Source organism: Pleurodeles waltl, chromosome 8 (assembly GCF_031143425.1).
Source record: "Pleurodeles waltl isolate 20211129_DDA chromosome 8, aPleWal1.hap1.20221129, whole genome shotgun sequence".
Lineage (NCBI taxonomy): Eukaryota > Metazoa > Chordata > Amphibia > Caudata > Salamandridae > Pleurodeles > Pleurodeles waltl.
The window spans coordinates 526,155,471-526,178,961 of record NC_090447.1 but is presented as its reverse complement, the minus strand read 5'-3'; the positions used below and the strand labels follow the sequence as shown (position 1 = coordinate 526,178,961).

At 42.5% G+C, this 23,491-nt stretch overlaps 1 protein-coding gene across 7 annotated transcripts in view; it reads right to left on the bottom strand.

Moving 5' to 3' along the window:
- Positions 1-23,491, bottom strand: part of LOC138250106 (granulocyte-macrophage colony-stimulating factor receptor subunit alpha-like) — a 467,284-nt gene that overhangs the window by 190,665 nt on the left and 253,128 nt on the right. For 5 of the 7 annotated variants that reach the window (XM_069204545.1, XM_069204544.1, XM_069204542.1 and 2 more), the window contains exons 3-4: positions 21,801-21,952; positions 14,928-15,057 (exon numbers count right to left, since the gene is read on the bottom strand). In XM_069204545.1, the coding sequence (XP_069060646.1) occupies positions 14,928-15,057; positions 21,801-21,952 (282 nt within the window). The remainder of the gene's footprint in view (positions 1-14,927; positions 15,058-21,800; positions 21,953-23,491) is intronic. The other 2 variants (XM_069204548.1, XM_069204546.1) reach the window with 1 other exon arrangement.

The following is a 23,491-nucleotide window of genomic DNA, read 5'->3' as shown; positions in this document are numbered from 1 at the left end:
GTTCTAAGACTGCTTCTCTCTTTCCGAGGGGGAATGACGGAGCTGCTTCTTCCAATAATATGGGTACAAAATCCTACAAAGATACCCCTGATCAGATCCACCCATCAGTAGATCGGATGCATAGGGATCAAGGAACCAATCCGAGAACTTTACACCGAGAACTACCGCCGGAAGCTTGCCCTTATGTGCTTGTTATCACGAGTGTTCCCAAACTTAAAACCAACATCTCCGAAACATTTACAGAACTGAAAAATAAGGTTATTCATTGGCTACACAGAAACGCTAGATTTGCTTTTCATATGGTACCCTCAATATTAATGGTGAGGAGGGTGGGTTGGGTGGGTCCACTCAAAAACCCCGGCACAGGAGATTGTATTGTTATCAATTTTGATTCACCTACCCTTGTCCAGCAGCTCTCTTTGAATGTGTGCCAATCTAACCCTCTAGGGGGAGAAATATCTCTGTGTAGACTTCAGGCTTTCTACCCTCACAAAGTTTTACCAGCTACTAAGGGGGCGCTAATGCCACCCAGAGGTGCCACTAGTTTGCAGATGCAGCCTGACCCCCAGTTGGGACGTAGCTCCCTTTCGCTTTCTGAAATTGATTGACTAAAAATCAGCCCTGTGCATGGCTCACCCAAGCCCCAAGGATTTAAAAACTGGGATAAGAAATATCCTATAGCCGGAAATATTGAAACACATGAAATGGGGTTAGGCAATCCTGAGGCCGATCAGATTCTTACTGTAGACATCAGAGATTCCACGCTAACCCTCACACTAGCCCAGCTAGAACCCTCTAGGATGAAAAACAGTCCCCCTCTTTCCTTCTGTGATCAGAGTTTGGAGACCTGTATTTGGGGAGCCAGTAAGGAGGGTAAGGCGAATGAGACCAACCTAGCCCCGGATTTAATAGGCCCCAGCAACCACGGGTCCTCTCCACCAGTCCGGGCATCCGAATCGACTATGCCATGCCCCGATCCAAACGGGGTAAGTAATATCTTGGGTGACAACGTAGTGGGAAAACCAACTGAGGCCGGTTTAGTTACGATTGAAAGGGGTACCAAACCTCCCCATGGCACTCCATTTGCAAGAGGGAACTCTACGGCCAAAGCTCCCCAAGATAAAATAGACGGTTTAGACACAGTTCTTAGCTGGAATATTGCAGGGTTGGAGAATAAAATGAGTATCCCTGAATGGGGCAAATTTATAGATGAACATAAAATATGCCTTTTTCAAGAAACGTGGGCATTGGAACCCAAATACAGAATTGGTTTCAAAAGCTATTGGGTACCAGCAAGTAAGGCAAACTCCGGGAGACCCTCAGGTGGGCTGCTTATAAGGCTTAGCTGCTCCCTCAAATGCCGGATTGAAATAATTGACATGGGCTGTCCCGATCTGATGGGTTTATCAATACCATCCCTTAAGGAGAAACCGCTCCTAATAATTAACATCTATAATAGGAGCTTGGGTAGTAAATATGAGTCAGACGCATTGACTATTTTGGATAGCTTCCTCTCCTGTAAATCATCCTCCCATTTTATTCTTATTGCAGGGGATTTTAATGTTACTTTTGAACCCTACTCGCTGGCCCAGGAACTATACAAAGAAGAAGACGCCTATAGGGGCATTCCCCAACTGGTGTCAAGCAAAAGACCGAGAATGAACAGACTATCACATCAAGTTGTGGACATTACACTGGCACATGGCCTTCGGGCCTGTAACGGTCGTTCCCGCTCGGACCTTGACCTTCATCCTACATTTAGGCATGGAACACAGAAGAGCCAGATAGACTATATTTTGCTTGATATCCGGCTGTGGGGTCATATGGTTGACATGAACATTATAGAACACGAGGAAAGTGATCATGAGCCACTGATTTTATCACTTAGGAGTCTATTACCCCTACTTGAAGCCCATTGCCCCAAGATTTACGAGCAGCAGCTCGCATTGACCAATAATAGACGAAACGTTAAATGGGAATTTGTGAGCACTGACACAGGTATAATGACATCTGTGTACGGCCAGTTGGCTGATCATATGGAGCGCATACCCCTGCTTTTAGAAGATAGTGAAGGGCTTATAGCAGCCCACACACAACTATTCAATTCTTTAAAACACTTTTTCACCAAAGAGATTGCCAAAAAAGCAAAAAAGAAGTGCAACGCAAGGTGGTTCAGTGCTGCATGCAGGGAAGCACAGCACAAACTATTGAGAGCTATAGGAGGGGGCCAGACAGAGCATATAAGGAAAGCAAGGAAAGATTACAAACAGGAACTAAGTAGAGCCCGCAGGAGATGGGATGAATTCAGATGGGCCTCCCTCCTGGAGTCTGCAACAGCTAATGATACCTCGAAGGAAACTGGTGGCTGATGCTAGTGAAGAACCCAACCGTTCACCTGGTGCCTCAATACTCCCCGTAGAGTGGACAGATCACTTTGGCCGATTATACTCTGGGACCTCAGGCGTTACTACCAGGGAATTGAACCATATTATGACCTCTGAGACCCTCCCAATCGAATTTACCCTGGCAGAAACCAAGGCTGCGATTGCTTCACTGAAATGGGGAAAGGCCCCTGGCTTTGATAAAATTCCAGGTGACCTGTACAAGACAAGTCCAGATATATGGGCCCCATACCTGAACCTGGTCTCTAATGCAGTAGCTGCAGGAGCGCCTATCCCGAGCTCCTGGTTGGGAGCGGAGATAGTCCCCATCTTTAAGAAAGGCAGCCCCTCTGACCCTGCCAACTACCGCCCAATCTCCTTACCTGATAATTTCCAAAAAATATTTGCAAGGCAAATCCTGTTTCATCTAGAAGAATGGATTCTGGAAACTAATGCTATTTCCGACTTGCAAGCAGGGTTTAGGCCAGCAGTCAGTACTATACACCAAGTCTTAAGATTTCTAACAATCAAATGGAAGACTGTGGAAGCAGGAGGGGGTAACCTATTTGCAGTTTTCGTTGATCTTAAAGCCGCATTTGATCTGGTCCCCAGGAACCAGTTATGGCTGACGTTAGCCAACATGGGCATCCCAAATGGTCTTTTGAAACTTATGGCCCGATTACATGAGAACACCTACACACAAATCAGGAGCGGTAAGGATGGCGACCTAACAGATTCAGTGGCCATTGAGAGAGGAGTCAGACAGGGCTGTGTCCTAGGCCCTACCCTTTTTCTCCTATACATAAATAATTGTATTAATTATTTAGCAAATTGTACTAATGACTCCCCAAAGTTGGCGGGGAACAAAGTGCCATGCCTACTTTATGCGGATGACACTATCCTGCTGGCCAAAACACCCATGGGAATCCAAAATCTGGTTAACCAAGAGTATTTTGAAGAGATTACGGGCTGGATATCAATGCTAAGAAAACTAAACTTATGATATATAGTGCCCCGAACAAGAAGCTCAAAGCAAATATAACAATGGATTCAGTCCTCTTGGAGATGGTAATGGAATACGATTACCTGGGCATTAGATTATCTGATAAGGGCAGCTGGGACGCAGCCATAAGGAAAGGGGCGCTTACCATCAGCCAAAGAAGCGGAGTGCTAGAACGGAAGGCCAGTACTGCAGTAAGCCCCCCTTTGACTCTTATTTCTGAAATTTATAAAGTCCAAATCCGTGCCGCTGCCCTGTATGGAGCGGAACTCTGGGGTTCATACAGACAACTGGACACCCTCCAAACCAAAGAAAACTATTTCCTTAGACACATATCTAGACTACGGAAGGGCACGCCGATGCTCCCCCTAAGATTAGACCTGGGTATAAATAGCATCAAAGATACAGCATACTTAAGGCCACTTCTATACTGGGTTTGACTATGGAAAACGGAAGATCTCGAACCCTTTAGGACAGCAGTCAAAGATCTAATACCACCTTTCCAAGGATGGGAAAAAGTTCGCTGGTTGAGGGAGATGAAAGCAGCTTGGGTCAAGTTGGGCTTCTCCCACTATTGGGAGAATCCTGAGTTGATTCCTGCTAACACCAGATTGCTGATCAAAGAACGATATTGGGGGAAAATCTACGAGGAGTTTTTCCACTCAAATGGGCCAGGTCGGCTGACAGCAGAGTTTCTGCTAGTCAAGCACGAACCCTGGCCTGAAAGTTTCCTGGATCTCCCCATACCAGCACGTGCCCGAACTTTACTCCTTCAGTTCAGATACGGAACATTGGCGGTCAACAGCTTTACGGCTCGTTGGCTGTCCAATAGTCCTATGTTTGACACATGTATAAACTGACATTTATGCAAGGAAACTCCTGAGCATGTCCTATTTTTTTGCCCCTTGTATAAATGCCCCAGAGGAAAGTGGATTATTTCCTTGTGCAAAGCACTGCTATTACAAAACCGAATCAGTGCCTATAGATTATGTAAATATGATACTTCCACGCTGATAGTAAGCTCTGTTTCTAAATACTTGTCAGCAGCATGGACAATCCGCAGTAGGACTATTTTAGATCTTAATCCACTGGCCGAAGAATGGTCTAGCAGTTAGCTGACGAGGACTGTCTCAATAGAGAGGGATCTTAAATATAACTACCAGTGCTGAGCTATTCACGATATCAGATTGCACCCCTGTGTATGTTTTCTAGTGGGTTTCTCCATTTAAATCGGTTTATAGTATCTTAGCACATAGCACTTCGCAAACTGCAAGATCTAATTCCCCTGATCAATTTATTTAAGAGATGAGGCTAGTTCTAGGGTACCCTTTTTCATTGCTTGGTTTTTAACTTTTGTAAGCAGGAACCATTTTATGAAGTTTTATGATCTATTTTCATTGTTTGGTTTTTAACTCTCGCAAACAGGAACCATTTTATGAAGTTTTATGATCTATTTTCATGTATAAACCTGTTTTAGAATAGTTTTTATAGGCATTATTAGAAAAGATTTGGTATACTATTTGTTTTAAATCAATTTATATTATCTTAGCACATACCACTTTGCAAATGGTAAGATTTAATCCCCTTGATCAGCTCATTTAGGACATGAGGCTAACTCTATGGTACCATTTTAATTGTTTGGTTTTTAATAGTTTATGAAATCCTCTACGAAGTACTATGAAACATTTCTCAAGTATAACTTGCTCTAGAATAGTTTTCATAGGCACTTTTTGAAAGGATTTGGCATGCTATCTGTGTTTCTTTGTAACTGTCTTGGTAAATGGTATTTCTTTAGCTAGGAAGTACAAACTGAGGAGTTTTATTTAACCTCTGGCCCGTTGGACAAGCAGTGTGCCAACTGTTAATGCTTCCTTCTTTTCGTGATGGTTATGATCTCTATTTTTCTGTATGTACGGTCACTTTTATCTTTTGAAATGGTCTAATCTTAGACCGAATAAACTATTGATTGAAACTCTGGACAACAGAAAAGTGACAGAAGCTAGGTCTCAATAGAGTTTCAACATTCTATAGGTATTGGACATCTGGCCATCTCAAAGCCACACAAAGTTAATTATGGGTGCAGTCCTAAACAAGATTGGCTTCCCCTACAATTTCTCATTGCTAATCCTACTCATCACCTGCTTACTAATATACTGCTCTCTTTCAAGCCCCTTCCCTGTCACCAGGGTTACCAGGCAGGGATGTCCCCACTCCCATTAACTTTTTATCCTGGCCATGGACCCATTAGTTCGTCATCTTCAGGAGAAGCATCTCCACCGTGGCTTGCAACTTTCCCATGGACCTTTTCTACTTTGTCTACGCGGACGATATACTCCTTTTCGTTCGCCAACCAATAGATAATCTTCCCCCACTACTTACAGAGATTAAAAGATACGGGCAGTTCTCTGGCCTTCAGATAAACTGGACGATGTCGGAAATTTGCCCTTTAACAAACAGTACTTCCCCTATCCTTATAGCCTATCCACTTACACGGAGCACCGACATGGTTATATATTTGGGGATATATATTCACAGAGACAAGGGACAGGTTATACGGCTTAACTACGGCCCCATGCTAGATAAGCTCTCTATTCAGATAAATACCTGTACTAAACTCACACTTTCAATGGCTGGCCATATAGCAACATTAAAATGGTCGTCCTTCCTCACTTTATCAACGTTTTTTTAAACATATCTATCCCCCTAACGCAACAATTGTTTGCTACACTCCAGAGTCTGTTTATACACCTAATCTGGGGAGAACGGCAGCACCGCGTCCACTGGGAAACCATGATTCTTCCCTGTGAAAGCGGTGGTTTTGGAGCTAACCACTTTGCTGCACAATGTTACTACACAGACTGCTGGTACCACCCTGATGGCCGGATCCCCTACCTGAGACCTGAGAGTGACCAGATAGAAGCCCTCCCCCTCTCTTCCATTCTTCCTGAAGGGCTCCCATTGGATCCCTCTGTCATTCAGACTATCTCTTTCACCTGCTGGGCATGGCGGAAGCTCAGCGGTCTTCTTGGTGGTGGCCTCCTTTACTCCGCCCATATTCCACTGAATAATAATGCCCGGCTGCCGCCCACTCGGGAAAAATGTGTGCAGCAATTTCTTACTCCTCATGAATTACACACAGTGGGAGACTTTTTCCCGAATGGACACGCACTTACCTATTCTAACAATGTCCACTTTTGAATGCTTCTCAGATTGGCCGCTTCCTACTCACTTGTTTACACCACACTCTATCCTCCAAAATACCCACTTACCTTTTGGCACCCGAAGAATTCCCGCCTTTAACATTACTCATTACTAACATTGAAGGTGATCACCTAGTATCCCAACTGTATCGCTCCTGCATCAACCTTGTTCCTGATGCAACGAAAAAGGTACGTGTTGCCTGGGAAACTGATCTGTAGACCACCCCCCGCCCCCTTCCGACAAAATATAGTTGTACTGCTGCTCGCAAACTAAACTCGTTTCCATTCACCATGGGCACAAGCTCCTAAATTGAAAATGCTGACATTGTACTTGTGTGACACCACAATTCCTTGCACGCCGCAACCCGTCGCTTTCTTCTCAATGCCCTAAATGTCGGACTGTGGACGCAGACTTTGCACACCTCCCCTGGACATGCCCCACCATGTGTCAATACTGGACCACGGTCTTCTCTCTTCTTTCTACAATGATTGATATACTATTAGAACCCTCTCCACTGCTGGAGCTGTTGGGTTACACGCAAAACATCCCTGCTGTTTTCACGTCTCTTGCCTTACTCCTAGCCAAACATGAAATTGCATTACATTGGGGCAGCAAACATGTACCAAAAAGCTCTGTTTGGATGAAAATGTTGTCTAACTGTGAAACTATTAGTGACGATTATGCGCAGCTACAGCCTCCTGTCCCAAAGATATTTGGTCACCTCTTCGGCACTACCTCCTTCCCTCCGAAACTAAATAGATGGAATGGCTGTCTTCTCACTGAATGCTCTGAACTGCCTATTGGACATAACTATTTTGTGTTTAAGAGATGCATCTACTACACCGACTCTTTAATGTCTGCTTTTTTCTCATTTTCCATCTTTATGCTCTCGCTTATTATGTTTGATATGATATTGCACTCTGTTCATTCATTCATTTAGATACTTTATTTGGTTCAAAAGAGCCACACGAGACATAATTCATTGTATACAAAATTTCTCATAAATACAATAAATAACACTATAAAAAGCATATTGCAGAAATTATTAAGTTTTGAATATGAAAAGCAGCATATATAAACTTTAACGCAGCCTGTATTACCCCTTCACTTCTCAGATTATGTAGTTAAGAATATGCAAAGTGGCTAGTCCTAATGCCTGTAGCCAAGAGTACAGGACGTAAAAACCGTCTCCTATGCACAGTATATAAGTTACAGAAAAGGACAAAGTGCAGAGTGCTTTGGGGCGATTTACCATCGCAGTAGCATGGCAGAAGTTTCTTAAACCAGGTGCCATGAGTGGGAAATGCTAATAAATAATGTATAGTCTTCAAACGTAGTCTAGTGAGTAAAAACCTATGCCGCTCAGAGGTAATAATGTTGAGATATAACTTGGGGTGTGATTGCTGTGGCAGCAGCCTCTCCAGGTCCCCGGCTGTGTCGCTAATTAAGTTTGAGTTGTAAATAGAGCTCCTTAATCCTCTCCTTAGCCCGCCCCACTAAAGAGTCGGAGCCAGGAAATATTCCCCTGCCCCAATATGAGAAAATGTGAAATTAACATATCTGAGCCAAGGAATATCCCTTGACAGAGTCAGTGACAAACAATCCATCATCACTGATCTACACAGATGGGCTTCGGGATTTAGCCAGACTTTTAACCAGAGCAATACAGGTTGCAATCTTATATGGTCAGCTGTGCCCTTCAGGCCTCCTTCGTCATGACAAACACTGCAGGGGTAGATTGTGGGACTGCTAACAGCCTTCTTAGGAACTTGTTTTCAACTACCTGAAGACTCGTACAATCAGTGTAGCCCCACCCCTCAGCTCCAAACTATGCAATAGAGAAACATTTACTTTTAAAAACAGTCAGCGTTTCCTTCACTGGTTTATGCTCCAGCTTCTTTGAAAAACCGAAAAACAGCATCTATGGCTCTTTGAATTTGCAAGACACGAACACTAATTAAAAATTTCCAATTAAAATCCACATCAGTTGAAACCCCAGGTAAGTAAAATTAGGAACCTTAAGTATTTCTGCACCTTCCATAACAAATTTTTGATAACTTTGGGCTACTCTTCATCACAAATGACGTTTTTCTATCAATTTTAAGGCCAAAGTTTCCCATAAAAATATTAAAAGCATTTGGCAAAGATTGGAAGCCGTTTCCTATCCTTGAAAAAAGGACAGCATTGTCTGCAAAAAGTAGAACTGGAATTGACTGGGAGTTAAAAAGTGGCAAGTCCTTCTCCATATTGCATAAAAAATCTTCCAGGCCATTTATGTAAAGAAGGAAAAGAAAGGGGGCCAGCACACATCCCTGTCAGGCCCCCCCATTAAGGAAGAAAATTCTTCAGTTAGATCTCCCTCCTGACTAAAGCGGACCCGTGCAGAAGTACAGGCATGAAGCCCTCTCAGTAAGGAGATTATGTCTTTGTCCAACCCCATGTTTGACATGACAGTCCACAGTTTGGATCTGTGAATTGTGTCAAAGCACAGGACAGACCCATAAAGGCTAAGTATACACAGCCTTTTTTTCCTTGGTCTATTTTTTTTACTAATAAAGTAAGGTTGAGAGTCTGTTCAACTGTGCCCGGCCCTGGCCGAAACCCATACTGTGCCTATGATAAACAATTGGTCTCCATGGCCCATTTTTCCAATTTATTTAATACCACTCTGCCAAAGATCTTAACCGAACTATCTAAGAGGGAGATTGGGCGATAACATTGTGGGTCGGCCCTGTCCCCCTTCTTAAAAATAGGCACTATAATCGCCTCTCACCAGGAATATACTAGGGGTCCCATTATAGCAGATTTCAGAACATTAGTAAGTAAAGGTCCCCAGAATTCTGGCAGGGTTTTATATACATCAGCTGGAATTCTGTCCGGGCCAGGTGCTTTTGTCAGAAGGGCAATCTTGGATAGCCTATATTACATGAGATACTTCTATTGAGTTGCAGAAGGCTGTACCTAGAGAGACATTTCTCCCCCACCACAGGGCCATTCATTTCTTCCTGGGGGATGTTGTTCTCTATTTTAAAGATTTTGGAAAAGTGTTCCAGCCAAACTTGAGCTGGGATGACAGCATCTATTACGGTCCTTGTCGTCCAGAGAGGCGGAGTTAACTACTTGCCAGAAAGCCTTCATGTTTTACTATTGCTTACTTCAACAAGCTATACCCAGGCATTCTCCCACAATTCATTCTTCCTGTCAGCAAGAGTGGCCTTGTATGTTCTTCTTGCTACTTTAATAGTGTGTTGATTGCGTGGGACAGAGCTAATTGTCTTCTTTAGGTCCCATGCAGGTTAGCATCATCCTAACCTTCCCAACTAAAGGAATAAACTAAAAAATCATTTGTAGAGTGAGCACTTCCCACCTAAACGTAGGGACCCCCTTAGCCTCCGGAGTTGGAAAAAACAAGGAATTGGCAGCCATAATTCCATTAAGCGTGTTCCCATAAAGGGAAGTTTTGAAATGCTGCATAGGACGATCGGATTCATCAGAGAATCCACAACAATCTAAAAATTCAGGTTCACACAGGCATTACAATCTCCAGCCCAAATTAGCATAAGTTCCTTCTTACTTCCATTCAATGCCTTATTCACCCTATTCTCAAGGCTGTCAATCACGCTAGTGTCTGACAAATCAAAGACGTTATTGTAGTAATTAATCAACAACATGTTATGTGTCTCAGTTAGTTTGAGAAGGAGAACCAAGTTACATCGATGACATGTGCTTCCACCTCTTTTGCAAGGACAGATACAAATGTGACCAAGCCCCCCTTGGCCCTTCCCGAGGGAGACTTGACTGCAGGAATGCAATAGGTGGTAAAACTATTAATCTGAGTGGGGTCTATAAACCAAGTCTCTTGACAGCAAATATATGAATATTGGCCCACAAGCTTAAGCCAGTCTGGATTGTCCAGGTTGGTTTTTAATCCTGCCACGTTCCATGAGATGATCCCCGGAATTGCAACAGCAGGTGCATGCGATATTCCGAGGGCGGTAGGTTGAGTAAGTGTGGCATATCTGTCTTAGGGTCTCCTCCGGGGGCACTTCCAATGACTTGTGGTCAGTCCAATTGCTCCAGAAGATTCAGAGGCTCAAAGCTGTTGGATAAAGGCAGAGGGCTATCAGGAAACTTGGACTTAGGGGAGCAACAAGGTTTCTGCTTATCTAGATTGGTAAGACAAGGCGGCTGAACCTGAGGGCAAATGATATTAAAATATGTCAACCGTTGCACTCTAATAGATCCTACATCTAGTGTTGGGATCAGAAAATGGTAGTGCAAAGCACTGACTAGCTGTGAATTCCTAAAATTAATAACAATGCAATCCCCTGGTGAGACTTTACTGGTGAAACCAATCCATGGTACCCTTCTCACAGTTAGAATTTCTCTGGAGAGATCTGATCTCCGCCCGAATGTTTCCCAGCCCAATACATGACCTTGTTTAACAATGAGGTGTGAGGGATGCAAGGAATCTAATCTAGGTACATTTTCCAGAATGAAAATATATGGGGCACATGCCAGAGGAATCCTCAGGTATGAAGCTTGGGCATTTAGAGATACAGGGGGGATGACCTGTATAGGGCCCTTACAGACCATGGCTCGTCCACCCTCTGCTGATAAGCAAATTTTTGTGTATGTCCTTTAATTACAGAACTCAGGGTTGTCGAAGTAGGTCCCTGCACATGATTTCATCTTCCTCTTTGATCTAGGGGGACAGTTGAGGCTGGAAAATATGTTGGCTCAATGGATTCAGGCTGGAATTTGTCCCCCAATGGAGGTAACAGAACTGGCATTTTACCTGCCACTAATAGGGCATTAACTTTCCCTTCTAACAATTCCACTTTTAAAAAAACCAAAGAGCACAATTGCCTCATGTTGTTAAAATAATTATCAAACTGGCTAAGTTGATCACCAGAGATAGTAGGTGGCTTCTTATTAACAACACATTCACTAGTACCCTTTTTAAATATCTTTGATTGAGGTCTTCCCTTTCCACTCTCTATCTCTGTTAAATCCCTGCCAGGTAAAGTTGTGGACTTTAAGCAGGGTGGGGTTGGGCCAGCAGAGGAGCTTATAATATGGGGAGGACCTAGTTGCCTACTCTTTTTTAAAGGGGGACTATCAGAGACTGTAAGGGAAATAGGCTTAATCAACAACTCCTGATCAAGAGCAACACACGGATTCCTTGGTTTGGCCATAAATGTATTTGCGGGAGGGACTGCCTCTTCTTTCTCGCTTTAGCCAGACTTCTTTAAGGTTGGTCCCAAGCTGGCTTCTACCCTCCCTATCTCAGATTCAATTGCACCCATCACAGAGGTTAGGCAACTAGTTATCAGTCTTGGTCCAGAATCCCCAGATCGAATGCCTGCCACCCCATGTGTGCCTCTGCGCTTCTCCATCAAATCTTCCGTCAAACAGGTGGGACCTAGCGCAAACTGATTATAGCCTGAAAAATATAAGTGCATACCCTACCAAATGACCAAGGCAAGAGACAGGGCCCAGCCCGGCCTCGTCCGGCCGCTGACTGGCGCAGACGGGCCCGCTCTTGGCCCGGGCGCACCCTGGCATGTCCAGCGCACCAGGGAAGAAGTCTGATAAAATGCGCCACCAGTCATAAAGGAGGGAGCAAGGGCTGCCTCCTGCCGCAAGTGGGCCTGGGAATTGTGGTTCTGAGACCCCCGGCCCTGCCAGCTGCCAATCTGTGTCCCGTGTAGCGGGGAAGAAGTCCAATTAAATGCGCCACCTGGCGCGAAGGCAGGAGCGAGGGCGGCCTCCTGCCACAAGTGGGCCTGGGAGTAGTGGTTTTGAGACCCCAGGCCCTGCCAGCAGCCGATCTGAGTGTCCCGCGCAGCGGGTAGAAGTCCGATTAAATGTACCACCAGACTCGAAGGAAGGAGCGAGGGCGGCCTCCTGCAGCAAGTGGGCCTGGGAGTTGTGGTTCTGTGAACCCCGGCCATGCCAGCTGCCGATCTGAGTGTCCCCACTCTGTTCATTTTCTGTTATGTTGTTTCTTTTGTAAAATCTTAATAAATAACATTAAAAACAACTATGGGCGCAGTTCAGTCTTGGCCAAGATAGAGCAAGGTCAACACTGCAGAAGCTGGAGATCAAAAAAGAAAAAAGGGATTAATAAATAAGGGCAAAACGTGTTTTTCCTCTGTACTAATCCCACTTTCACCGACTTCTGAAATGGGATTACAATTGGTTAGCGAATTTCAATTTGGAAGGGGCATATTCTGGATGTCCCTTCAAAATTGCAATTTGTAAACCTATGTATCCATTATTTATAACCAGAATTCCAGTTGCAAACCATTAAAAAGTTACTAATCCCCAAGTTCGTGTAGTCATATCTTTGCAAAGGGGAAGGATTCCCCTTTCGACTTCTTCCCCTTTTATGAATCTTGAAGGAGAAAGTGCTCCAGGGGCCCACTGCCAGCTCTCACATAACATCTTTCAAATGATACTCATGACAAAGGTTAAAGAATGACAACGAACATAAACACACCAACAATACCTAAATGTATAACATATCTTCCAAAATAATAGCATTGGCATCCATTTGAGCTCTTATATACACCCCCTCAAAAATACAGACAAGACAAAGCATGACAGAACAGCTATGACAGCAGTTCTTAACCTGTGGTCTATGACACTTAATCAGGGTGCCCACAACTGTATAGGAAATGAAATAACAACAGATCAACGAAGTATCCATACAAAAAAGCAAATATACATTTTACAAATGTTAAAGCACTCTGCAAACATGAAAACGTTTGAGACTGAAGACAAGGCTAAATATTAAGTTGACGTCAGCTTGATTTGTGGGAGCAATGCAAGTACAGTAAAGAAAATGTGATCTAGACGATTGGTTGCCTCAATTGAAGCACTGGTATGGGCTGATTAAAAAAACACGTATAGTGAGCAAAAGAGCAAAAAACGTCTACCATATTGATTCATTTTTTAGACACAAAACCACATTTTGAAAAGCTCCAACCTTCTCATTGGCCTCCAGTAGGGATTTTGCATAGGTTCACAGTAGTCAAAGTTTAAGATCTGCTGGCTTAGGGAACCAAAGAAGATGGGATGCAGGCAGTGCTTAATTTGAGCCAGTGGTTAGTAGCGGAGCGCACCAGCACCTATTTTTGGGGGCTGGCCCTTATTTTTCTACACCGTGAAATTAAAGCAAGCAAAAGACAAACATGGGAAAGACAAAGAAAGACTGAAAGCTTTACAAAGGGGGAAAGCAGAAAGCTGCAAGTGTGAGTTGAAGGGGATTAAAAAGGCCCAAGAAGGATTTAGGATTACGCTGCCTCAGTGTTTTGTGCTCACACATTTAAATTGCAGCAGCCGCGTGTTTATGAGGAGGACTTTGGGCATCGACACATTTTTATTTACAAATTAAGCACTGGATAGAGGGAGATGACCGATTTCACCATACAAACATTTATGCCCTCATTACGAGTTGTGCAGGGTGGGAATTTTGCATTTTGTCCACCCCAAATATTTACAATTTTTACCGAGTGTAAAATTACACCTGTACAATTTTTCACTGACTTCCAGCAAGTGTAACATGGGAATGGAGAAGAGCCTGGAATTCAGGAAAACAAGCAGTAACATCACAGTAGTTCCAGGAGCTGCATTTTATCCCCCATTCGAGGAGTCCAAACGTGCAAAGAACGGTAAATTATCTGGTAATATCACCAGGTACCTGTGATACAACACCTGGTATCACCACCTCATTGTAATGGCCAACCATAATGAGGCCTTTAGTGCTATAAGCTACATTTTAATCATAATAATGTTTGATTGTTATCCACACTGGATTTAATTTGTGTAGCACATGTATCGGATGAATCAGTGCTTTTCCATACCTTCCTGATTGCTCAAATTCCTCAACCAATAGTCAATTTTAAGTATATATGAAAAATGCCTCTTTTTGTATGGCCACTTTTTTGGTCACAATCGAGACCTTTAGATGAAAGCTATGAGACCCTAACACAACACACAAAGAGACCCTTCATAGTGAAAGAGTAAGTGAGGTTCCTCTCAAGAAGATCCGCCTCTCAAATACAAAAAAGGTCATCATTGTCTCCATCCTGGGTTGCTGTATTGATTTGCACAATATGTAGTGGATAGCTAATATTCTTGAACAAATCACAGCATATGAATGGTTCCATCCTATGTGGTTGGTCATCCGATAGAAAGAATAAATTGTTGTAATTTTTTAGACAATACCTGGTCCTTAACAAATTCAAAGGCATAGCTACCAAATAGTTGGCACATTATTTGTGAATCAATTTATATTATTACGTTTTGTACAATCACTCATAATTTTGCAACTGTACCTTCTGGAGCATATCGTATTTCTCTTCCAACGTTAATTCTCTCTGTCCCATTTATTACAACAATTTGTAGAGACATGCCCTTGTGTAGCTCCACTTTCTTCTCTCTGAACTCTTTGTAACAGTCCTGTAACTAAATCACATGAAAGTTACATCCATTGCACAGATGTATTCCTGACAAAATAAACACATATCCCATAAGTCCCATAAGTGACGTGATCTGTGGTTAGACACTATCCGCCCCTTCCTTGGGCCCTCTGTGGTGTGCAAACACGAGTCTACAATGAGTAATTCTCATTGAGAGGTCACTAAGTGATTCATAAGATGGAGCCTAATTCAGGTCAACCAGAGCACTCATGTACTTTGCAGGATTCAATGTCTCGCAGCTCCAGACCCTTCGAGTTCAAGCCAGAAAAACTATTGGTAGGGTCTCACACTCACACTCACAATATTTCTCCCAGCAAAGAGTCAGACAGAGTGGGGTCTGCAACACAAGCAAAGCAGGTGGTTGTGTTTCAGGCCCCTCTTGTGTCAGCCATAGTGTGTGTGTGTGTGTGTGTGCACGCGTGTGTGTGTGTGTGCACGCGTGTGTGTGTCAGTGGTTGGTGCAGTGTCTCGAGTGAGAAACTATTGGAGCAGGAGTGGATGTGGGAAAGATTGAAATTGGAGTAAACCACAGTGGGGGAGATCAGGGATCAGTGTAGATGCCTTGCTTGCTGTGGGGAAATGTGTGTTAAGTGTGCACCTATGCATCTGTGTGTAGTAATGCATGTGCATCCTTGTGCCGGTGCTTCCTCTCTAGTGATAATCCCTGACGTTATGGACTGCCATTAGCATCCAGTGCAATGCTGGTATATAAGGGCAATCTCCTGGATAAATTCTAAACACTCTTACTTAATTGTGGTCCTAGTACAATGGTGATAATTGTGCTACCAGATATATTTCACGCATTCTCTGTCTATTTATGGCCACCTCTGACATATTAGTGGCCACCTGACACAATGGTGGCCATCGCAGGTATTTTAAATGCCATTCATCTTGGGCATTATATAGATCAATTCGAGCGCAGTACCAGCCGTATGCTGAACATGGCAACTGAGACCCCCTTAACTTCTTAGTACTCTCTTTTCCTGAATGCACGTTAAAAAAAACCTGTCTACCAAGAGCAACTCAAGGTATTCGCATCAGTTTTGTTGACCGTTGCATACCATAACAGTGAATTTTAGTGGTTTTTTTTTGTTCCCTGAATCATAACTAAATAATTTGTAACTTTTATTTTTTCCATTGAATTTCTGGATTTGTTTTGGAGATGCTATGCCCAACCTTTCACTTGCATAACTACACCCAACACACCATAGGCAGCTCCACAACTAACACATGCAGCCATCAACCCTTGCTGCTCACAGCTTTTGGCTGTGCACAGTCGGTTTCAGATGTAAGGCCCTCACTCAATCTGTCCTTCAATCTTGCTTTAGTAGTGCCTTACATGAGTACTCATTTTTTGGTGTACTTGAAACGCACAAATTCACAGAAATTCACAACTTTGTGAAAATGGAGCTCATTTCTGTTACGTAAGTAGGGACCACTTGTTTGTGGACTTTTTGCAAATCTGAAAGTTTACTGTCCACTAATAATAATCTTCCTTTAACGTGTTTGGTTATTTTCCAAGCTGCTGGATACTATTCTACTAATTTCTGGGGGGCCTACAACTGTTCATCGGGTGTCCCCTTCAATGCATGTTTTTGCATGGTGCAAAGCATTGCTCATTTTTGCGAATTTCTGAGTTTCAAGATGGCAGCTAAAAAATAATTATGGCCCTCATCAGCCAATCACATTTCTTAAAAATTCAAATGTGATTCTCAGAACTCGTAAGTTTCTAGCTCACAAGTTTAAGGGCTAGAGATATCTTTCAATTGAAACTTTTCCATGCTGGCTCAGCACATTTCTCAAAGGCCAATAACTCAAATAGATAGATTTACACCAAATCACAAAAAGCATCCTTTCTGAGTGAAGTTCTACTGTCTTACTCAAGTTGGTGTAAATATGTTTATTTATTTGGATGTTGTGTTAGTTTTACTGTAATAAGTGCAGAAATGCAGTGGTATTAAAATCCATATTTCAGAGGGACTATGAAATATGGAAATATTTCCAGGGGACCTGTGAAACATGGCGTTCTCGTAATAACCCCCAAACAATGTGCAGAAGTTGACTATTGTCAGGGCCAGAGATTATGTGACAAGGTAGAACAAAGTTATGTGGCAAAGTTATCTAAATGATGTGGCAAGAAAAGACAGATTGTATGGCACTGTTATTCTGACTCATTGGAACTAAAAACTGCATTTTTGTTTAAACCTGCAAATGATGTTAAATTATGTAGCAGGTGTGGTAAATCCAGAAAATGGCACATAGGGCCTGATTACGACCTTAGCTGAGAGGATTAATCCATCCCAAATGTGACGGATATCCCGTCCGCCATGTTACAAGTTCCATAGGATATAATGGAACTTGCAATACGGCGGACAGGATATCTGTCCCATTTGGAACGGAGTAATCCCCTCTGCTAAGGTCGTAATCAGGCCCATGATCTCATAATTCCAATGTCCCAGATCGTTTTATCAAGAATCCATCCATTTTATGCAAACACAGTCTAAATAGTATTTTCCAGTCAGGAACAGTATTGCCCAGCATTTTGCTTACGATTTTCAATAAACATTTCTTTCTTTGAAAAAACACCCTTTTCAAGCTAACTGACCCAAACTAAACATAGGGTAAATTGAGCAATAAGGCACCAAATTCCCATCTCAGACTTTTGGTGACATTTACAAACAACTCAGTTTTTGGCCTCGAAGTTCATGATGTTACCAGAACCCATCAGCAGTAATATTGGACCATGCTACACATTTACCCATGAAGTATAATACATGCTTTGTGCTTTTACTGCACTAACTCAGTGATATAAAACCAATATTTCACAGGGACCCATAAAATGTATTGTGAATTGCGGGAAACGTTTCATGTGACCCTGTCAAATATGGTTTTCATCACAGTAATGGCAAACCCGGACCAGTCAGGTGTACTGTTTTATCAAAGGAAAGGAGGACAGCTATTGAATGATGGTTGCTTCTGGTTCAACATCAGGATGTCTCTAAGTGGCATAATCAGAGGGAGTATGTTTATGCAGTAGTAAGAGTTCACCTGACTGACGAGAGATTGACAAGTTTGGAGATGAGAGGTGTCGGGGCTGGTTGACAGACTTTGAACACCTTGGTATTGTATTATTTATGGGATAAGGCTGTCAGTTTAAGGAATTTGATAACCTTATATACCTCTCCCTTATAGAGGCAGCACTGTACAGCTCTAAGACCTCAAATGTCAGGTGAAAAAACGCTCCTGTGAGAGTGGCAGGCAGTCCACTCTAGTGCCATCAAAGCACACAATCTTTTCTCCTGGGAAGAAGGTTGTACTAGAACATTGCTAGAGATACTTTACCTAAACTTGTGGCCTCTAACTTTTCAGCTGAGCACTGGTGATTATAAGTGACAGAAGAGCTCTGTGGCACACATACGGTGTGATTAACAATGCAGCCGATCGCCATGTGGCTAAATCCATGTGGTGACCGGTTGTACTGCAGACCCTTGGTGCCATTCCTACATTTGGGTGCAGGCACTGTTGACGCGTGTGTTTTAACAAGAAATATTAATGTGAAAGCTTGCAAATATTGTGTGATAAAGCTGCTTAGAAATTGTGTTTAACGTAGAAAAATAATGCACGCATTTGAAATGTGCTAACGGACAGTGGTTACCAATGGATACGAAGACTAATGAAAATGCCTATTAATTTTGAAATGTTATGCAATATGTTTTAAATTTGTAGTAGTATATCATAATTGAGGTTAAGAGTTTGCTTCATTTAATAAAGGCCTTAACTTAGCAAGGTCTTGGCCTAGCTGCCTGGCCTCATATGTGAATTGCATTTCTAACATGTTTAACATGCTGCTTTTTTGAAGGACACAAAGCTGTACTTTTCCAGAAGTTTTGTGTTTGTAACCGTAGTAAAATTCTTCTTGTGTGAACCGGCTTACTCAAAGGCGATGTTCTTGCTAAATGCAACAGTGTAATTCATAACAGGTGCAAGGTTAACTCTCCTAGGAGAAGACAATGAAGACACTGATTGGAGTGCGAACTGCAACATTTTGTTACCTGACATTCCAACTGTTGAAGACGTCAATAGCTGGACCAATCTGTGACATAGGAACTGTGTAATTGTCGAAGGTTCTGTTAAGGTGTTTGCAAATTATTGGACAGAGATACGAATGCACCAAAATTCATCCAATAGAGAATTTGGGAATAGTTTGACAGTTTTGACTTAACCGCTTTGCACAAAGAGAAATCATGCCATTTTCTTTCAGACACTCCTAGCCACTTTCTTTCTACTATTATTCAGAAGCCATTTTAGATGTTCTGTCACACAAACCATCTGTGCCCCCTTTATGCTTGATATTATCTTCTCCTCTATCTGAGGGAAGTAAATCATCCTCTAACTACGTTATCATATGCGTCTTGAAAGAGACTTTGCTTAACTTAAATGCTAAAGACTTTGCCCCGTTCTAACTTTGCCTGATGATGATCAACTGATGTCTTGAGGACGAAGACTGACGCTGCTTGCTGATCTGTTGTATTGGTAACTATCCAATGCAAATTGTGATTGTCTGTTTGCCTTTTCTTTCTAGGTACCAACTGCTATTTTGATAGAGGCCTTAGTTTAGATGTTTTCTAAATTTGTGTTAACTAAATGTTTTGCATGAAGCTCAACATGCCAATGCTTATTCGAGGCGAGTTGAGATGTTCACTAATATGTTATGCAAATAGACAAATGGCTGAGCTCTTGCTTTGTTGATTCATGTACTAATGAGACTCTGCTAAACTGATTCATATTAATGATGTGCATCATAATTTGAATGTGTATAATCCATGTATCGATTAATTTGTGTTTCAATATGCTGATTGGCAAATAGTATTGCCTCTGATGTGTTTCATTGCTATTGAGATTAACCTAGATTGTTAAAATAGGGAAATAAATGTTCTAACTTCTAATTAAATTGGTGTGGATTATTCATGACTGAAAAGTCATGGTGTGTTCAATTATTGACTTCTATTGATTGTTTATTGATTATTGATCAGTTATCACTAAATGTTTATTGACCTATTGATTGATTATGGTAAAAGAGTATTTCGTGCTGGGAAGTCTCCAAACGCGGTCCAAAGGTTTATCGACCTAATTGCGTCCCCTTGTAAGTTTACATATCAAGGCTCTGACGCGCTAACAGCACTTTAATGCGGCAGTAACATGGTGCCTAGCTAGAAAAAGGATCAGAACAGTGAAGAGAGATAAGGGAAAGGTGTGGAAGCAGTCAGAGCAGAATGTTCTGCAGAGGGAATATAAAAAATGGTGTGTGTATTTTTGTATGTGTCTGTGTGAGTCAGTGTGTGCAGAAATGCAAGCAACATTATGTGTATGGGCGTGATGTGCCCCCGGTATAACTTTGGACTGGACATTATGGTGTAATTCGTGACACACTGTGTGCATCCATGGCTCACTAATGCTCACCCTCTGCTTAGTGCTGGCGTCACATAATGTTGGTAATTCTTGCCATATTGTGAGTTTCCAGGGCATGACAGGGCCTAACTTTGGGATAATGCTGGCTCTGGCATAACGGTATTAATTTATGGAATACTGTGAGCATCCATGGCATTGTGGACCTTGGCAAATGATAGCATGGGATAATTGTGGTACTTCTTGGCATATGGTGGGCATCAATTTAATGAATTTTATGATGGCGTCAATAGCTGATACAGTGACATAATGGTGGCAGTCCTGACATACTGTGTGGACCCATGGTATGCTGATGCCTACTTTTTGCATACTGCTGATCCTGACATAATGGTGACAATTCTTGGTATACATGGGCATGCATTACATAGTGGTGCCTAACCCTGGCATTACAGTGGCAATTCATGGCATGCTTCCTTGTAAAGTATATAGAGCTGGTAAGGCATAATCATGGCAATTCTTTGCCTGTAGTGGGCATTGACTTTAAAATTATGCCCATACCTTCTTTAGTGGTAGCCCTAGCATAATGGTGGTATTTCTTTACATATTGTGAGCATCTAAGCCACGAGATGGTGATACGTGGTTTGCAAGGAAGAGTCTACCCCTCCGTGGCATTGATACATGTATTTACTGAAAAGAAAATTGAATATTTTAGAAGAAAAGTAGTGTTTTATGAAATTGTTAAGTTTTCTTATGGGCAATTTAGTTTATTTTTCCTAAATGAAACAATTGTATCTGGTAGCAAAATATGTGTATTTGCGTGGTTGATGTTCGATGATAAAATTAGTGCATTTTTTAACATACATTTGTAGCTGACATATTAGTGATAGTCATTGCTGTTGTCTGAGATCCTACCCTTTGGGATTGCTGTAACCTCTCTGCTGTCTCAACCTGTGATGTGTCTATAACTTGAGCATCAACACTGCTGTATGGCACTAATAAATCTGCCTAGCACTACTCCAAGGACCCCAGAAGAAAGTTGGATTTGCTTGCCACAGTCTCTTGCTCAATGCCATTCATCACAGTTATTTATGGCCAACCACTCTCAAAGATCACCAGTCACCCCTGATTGCTAGTTTTTGTCATTCAGAGAAGTCATGACCTAACAAGTAAGACAATTCTGTCCATTTTGAGATGTTTTCAATAACAGGGTGTATTTAGCTAGTCTCGGCTTGTAACGGAACAGTAAAGAACATTGACAAAGATTAATTAAAGCATTACATACATCAATATTTTTTAAAGTTGTTTATAAATGCAATACTTTACTGTAAGCTTGTGCTTCCAATAGAATTCAGGTGATGTGATTTCCACTTCATACTTGTAGTTCAGCATGTCCTCAGTGACGTTGCAGTCCCAGGTCAAATTCAGTGTGCCCAGAATTTTTCCCATATGCACCCTTAAATTGGTTGGACCCTGACCTGAAATAATTTGATAGACTTGCAATCAAAGAAGTAGAGATCAAGCAAATAAACTAAAAACACAAAGATGTGAGTTTGAACCTGTTAGCTTTTAAAAACGATGCTATGACTTATTGCCTTGTAGCCAGCTACAAAGGACTTTAGTGGTTGGTAAAGACCCTGAGTTGTAGGCCCGAACTGCAGGCCCTATAATGATGGGGAGGGCCTTTAACAACCAGTGTAGTCTGAGGCAGAAGAAGGACTATAAGCCTAATATAACACTCCACCCATTGTGGGTAGAATGTTCTAAATTAAAAAAGAAGAAACAGAAAGGCAAACATTGGCATGTCGGAGCAGAATGTTTATACCAGCTATTATTAGACCTGAGTCACTTCATTGTCTTCTGTGGAGCTTCCAACATTGTAATGTTCTAACATAGCTTAAGAGTCCGTTGTACCAGGCTATACCGGCCATTAGAGGCCTGCTCCAGTGTTATCAAGGGAACGGGCCTTTAATGGCCTGCATAGCCCAGCTACGGTGGGTTATAAGGCTATTAGAACACTTTGCCCCTAGAGGACAGAATGTTCTAATTTCTAAAATGAAGGCCTTGCGGAGCTCAAGGATATGTGAGGCCTTTGTTCACAGCAACAGCAGTGAACAATATTGGAATGTTGGAGCTACGGGCATCTACCGGCCATTAGAAGCCCGGAGCACTCGATACTTCTCAATGGACATCCCAACATTTCAATGTTCTAATACACCCTTATAGCCTGCTGCTGAGGGCTATACTGACTGCTAAAGGCCCTGAATCTGAGTTATACGTCTGAGCCATAGTTGAATGCCTATGACTAGGGAGAGAGCCTTTACCAATAGGTATAGACAGAGGAAGGAGGGCTATAACACTATTAGAACATTCAACCCACTGAGGGTAGAATGTTCTAAATTAAAAAGGGAAAAACAGAAAGATAAACATTGGAATGTTGGAGCAGAAGGCTTACCCCAACCACTATTACCCATCAGTCACTTCATTGTCACGCATAGCTTTAGAGCCTGCTGTAGTGGGCCATGCCGGCCATTAAAGGCCCGCTCCAGCATTAAAGGCCCGATTTAACAAAGGAGTGGGACTTTAATTGCGGTATAGCCCAGCTACAAAGGGCTACAAGGCTATGAGAACATTCTGCCACTAGAGGGCAGAATGTTCTAATAAATGGAATAAAGTCCTCACAGAGCCTGAGGGGCTTGAAATCCCCTCGGGCTCCGTGGGGCCTTTGTTCACAGCTATTGCTGTGAACAAAGAACATTGGAATGTTGAGGCTTTGGGCAACTACCAGCCAGTAAAAGCCCTAGGCACTCCATTGTCTCCAATGGAGTTCCCAACATTCCAATGTTCCATTATAGCCTTAGAACCCGCCGTAGCGGGTTCTACCAGCTATTAAAGGCCCGCTCCCCGCGTTAAAGGGAGAGGGACTTTAATAGCCGGTAGAGCCAGCTACAGCGGGTTCTAAGGCTATTAGAACATTCTGCCACTCAGGGCAGAATGTTCTATTAAAAAAAATGTTC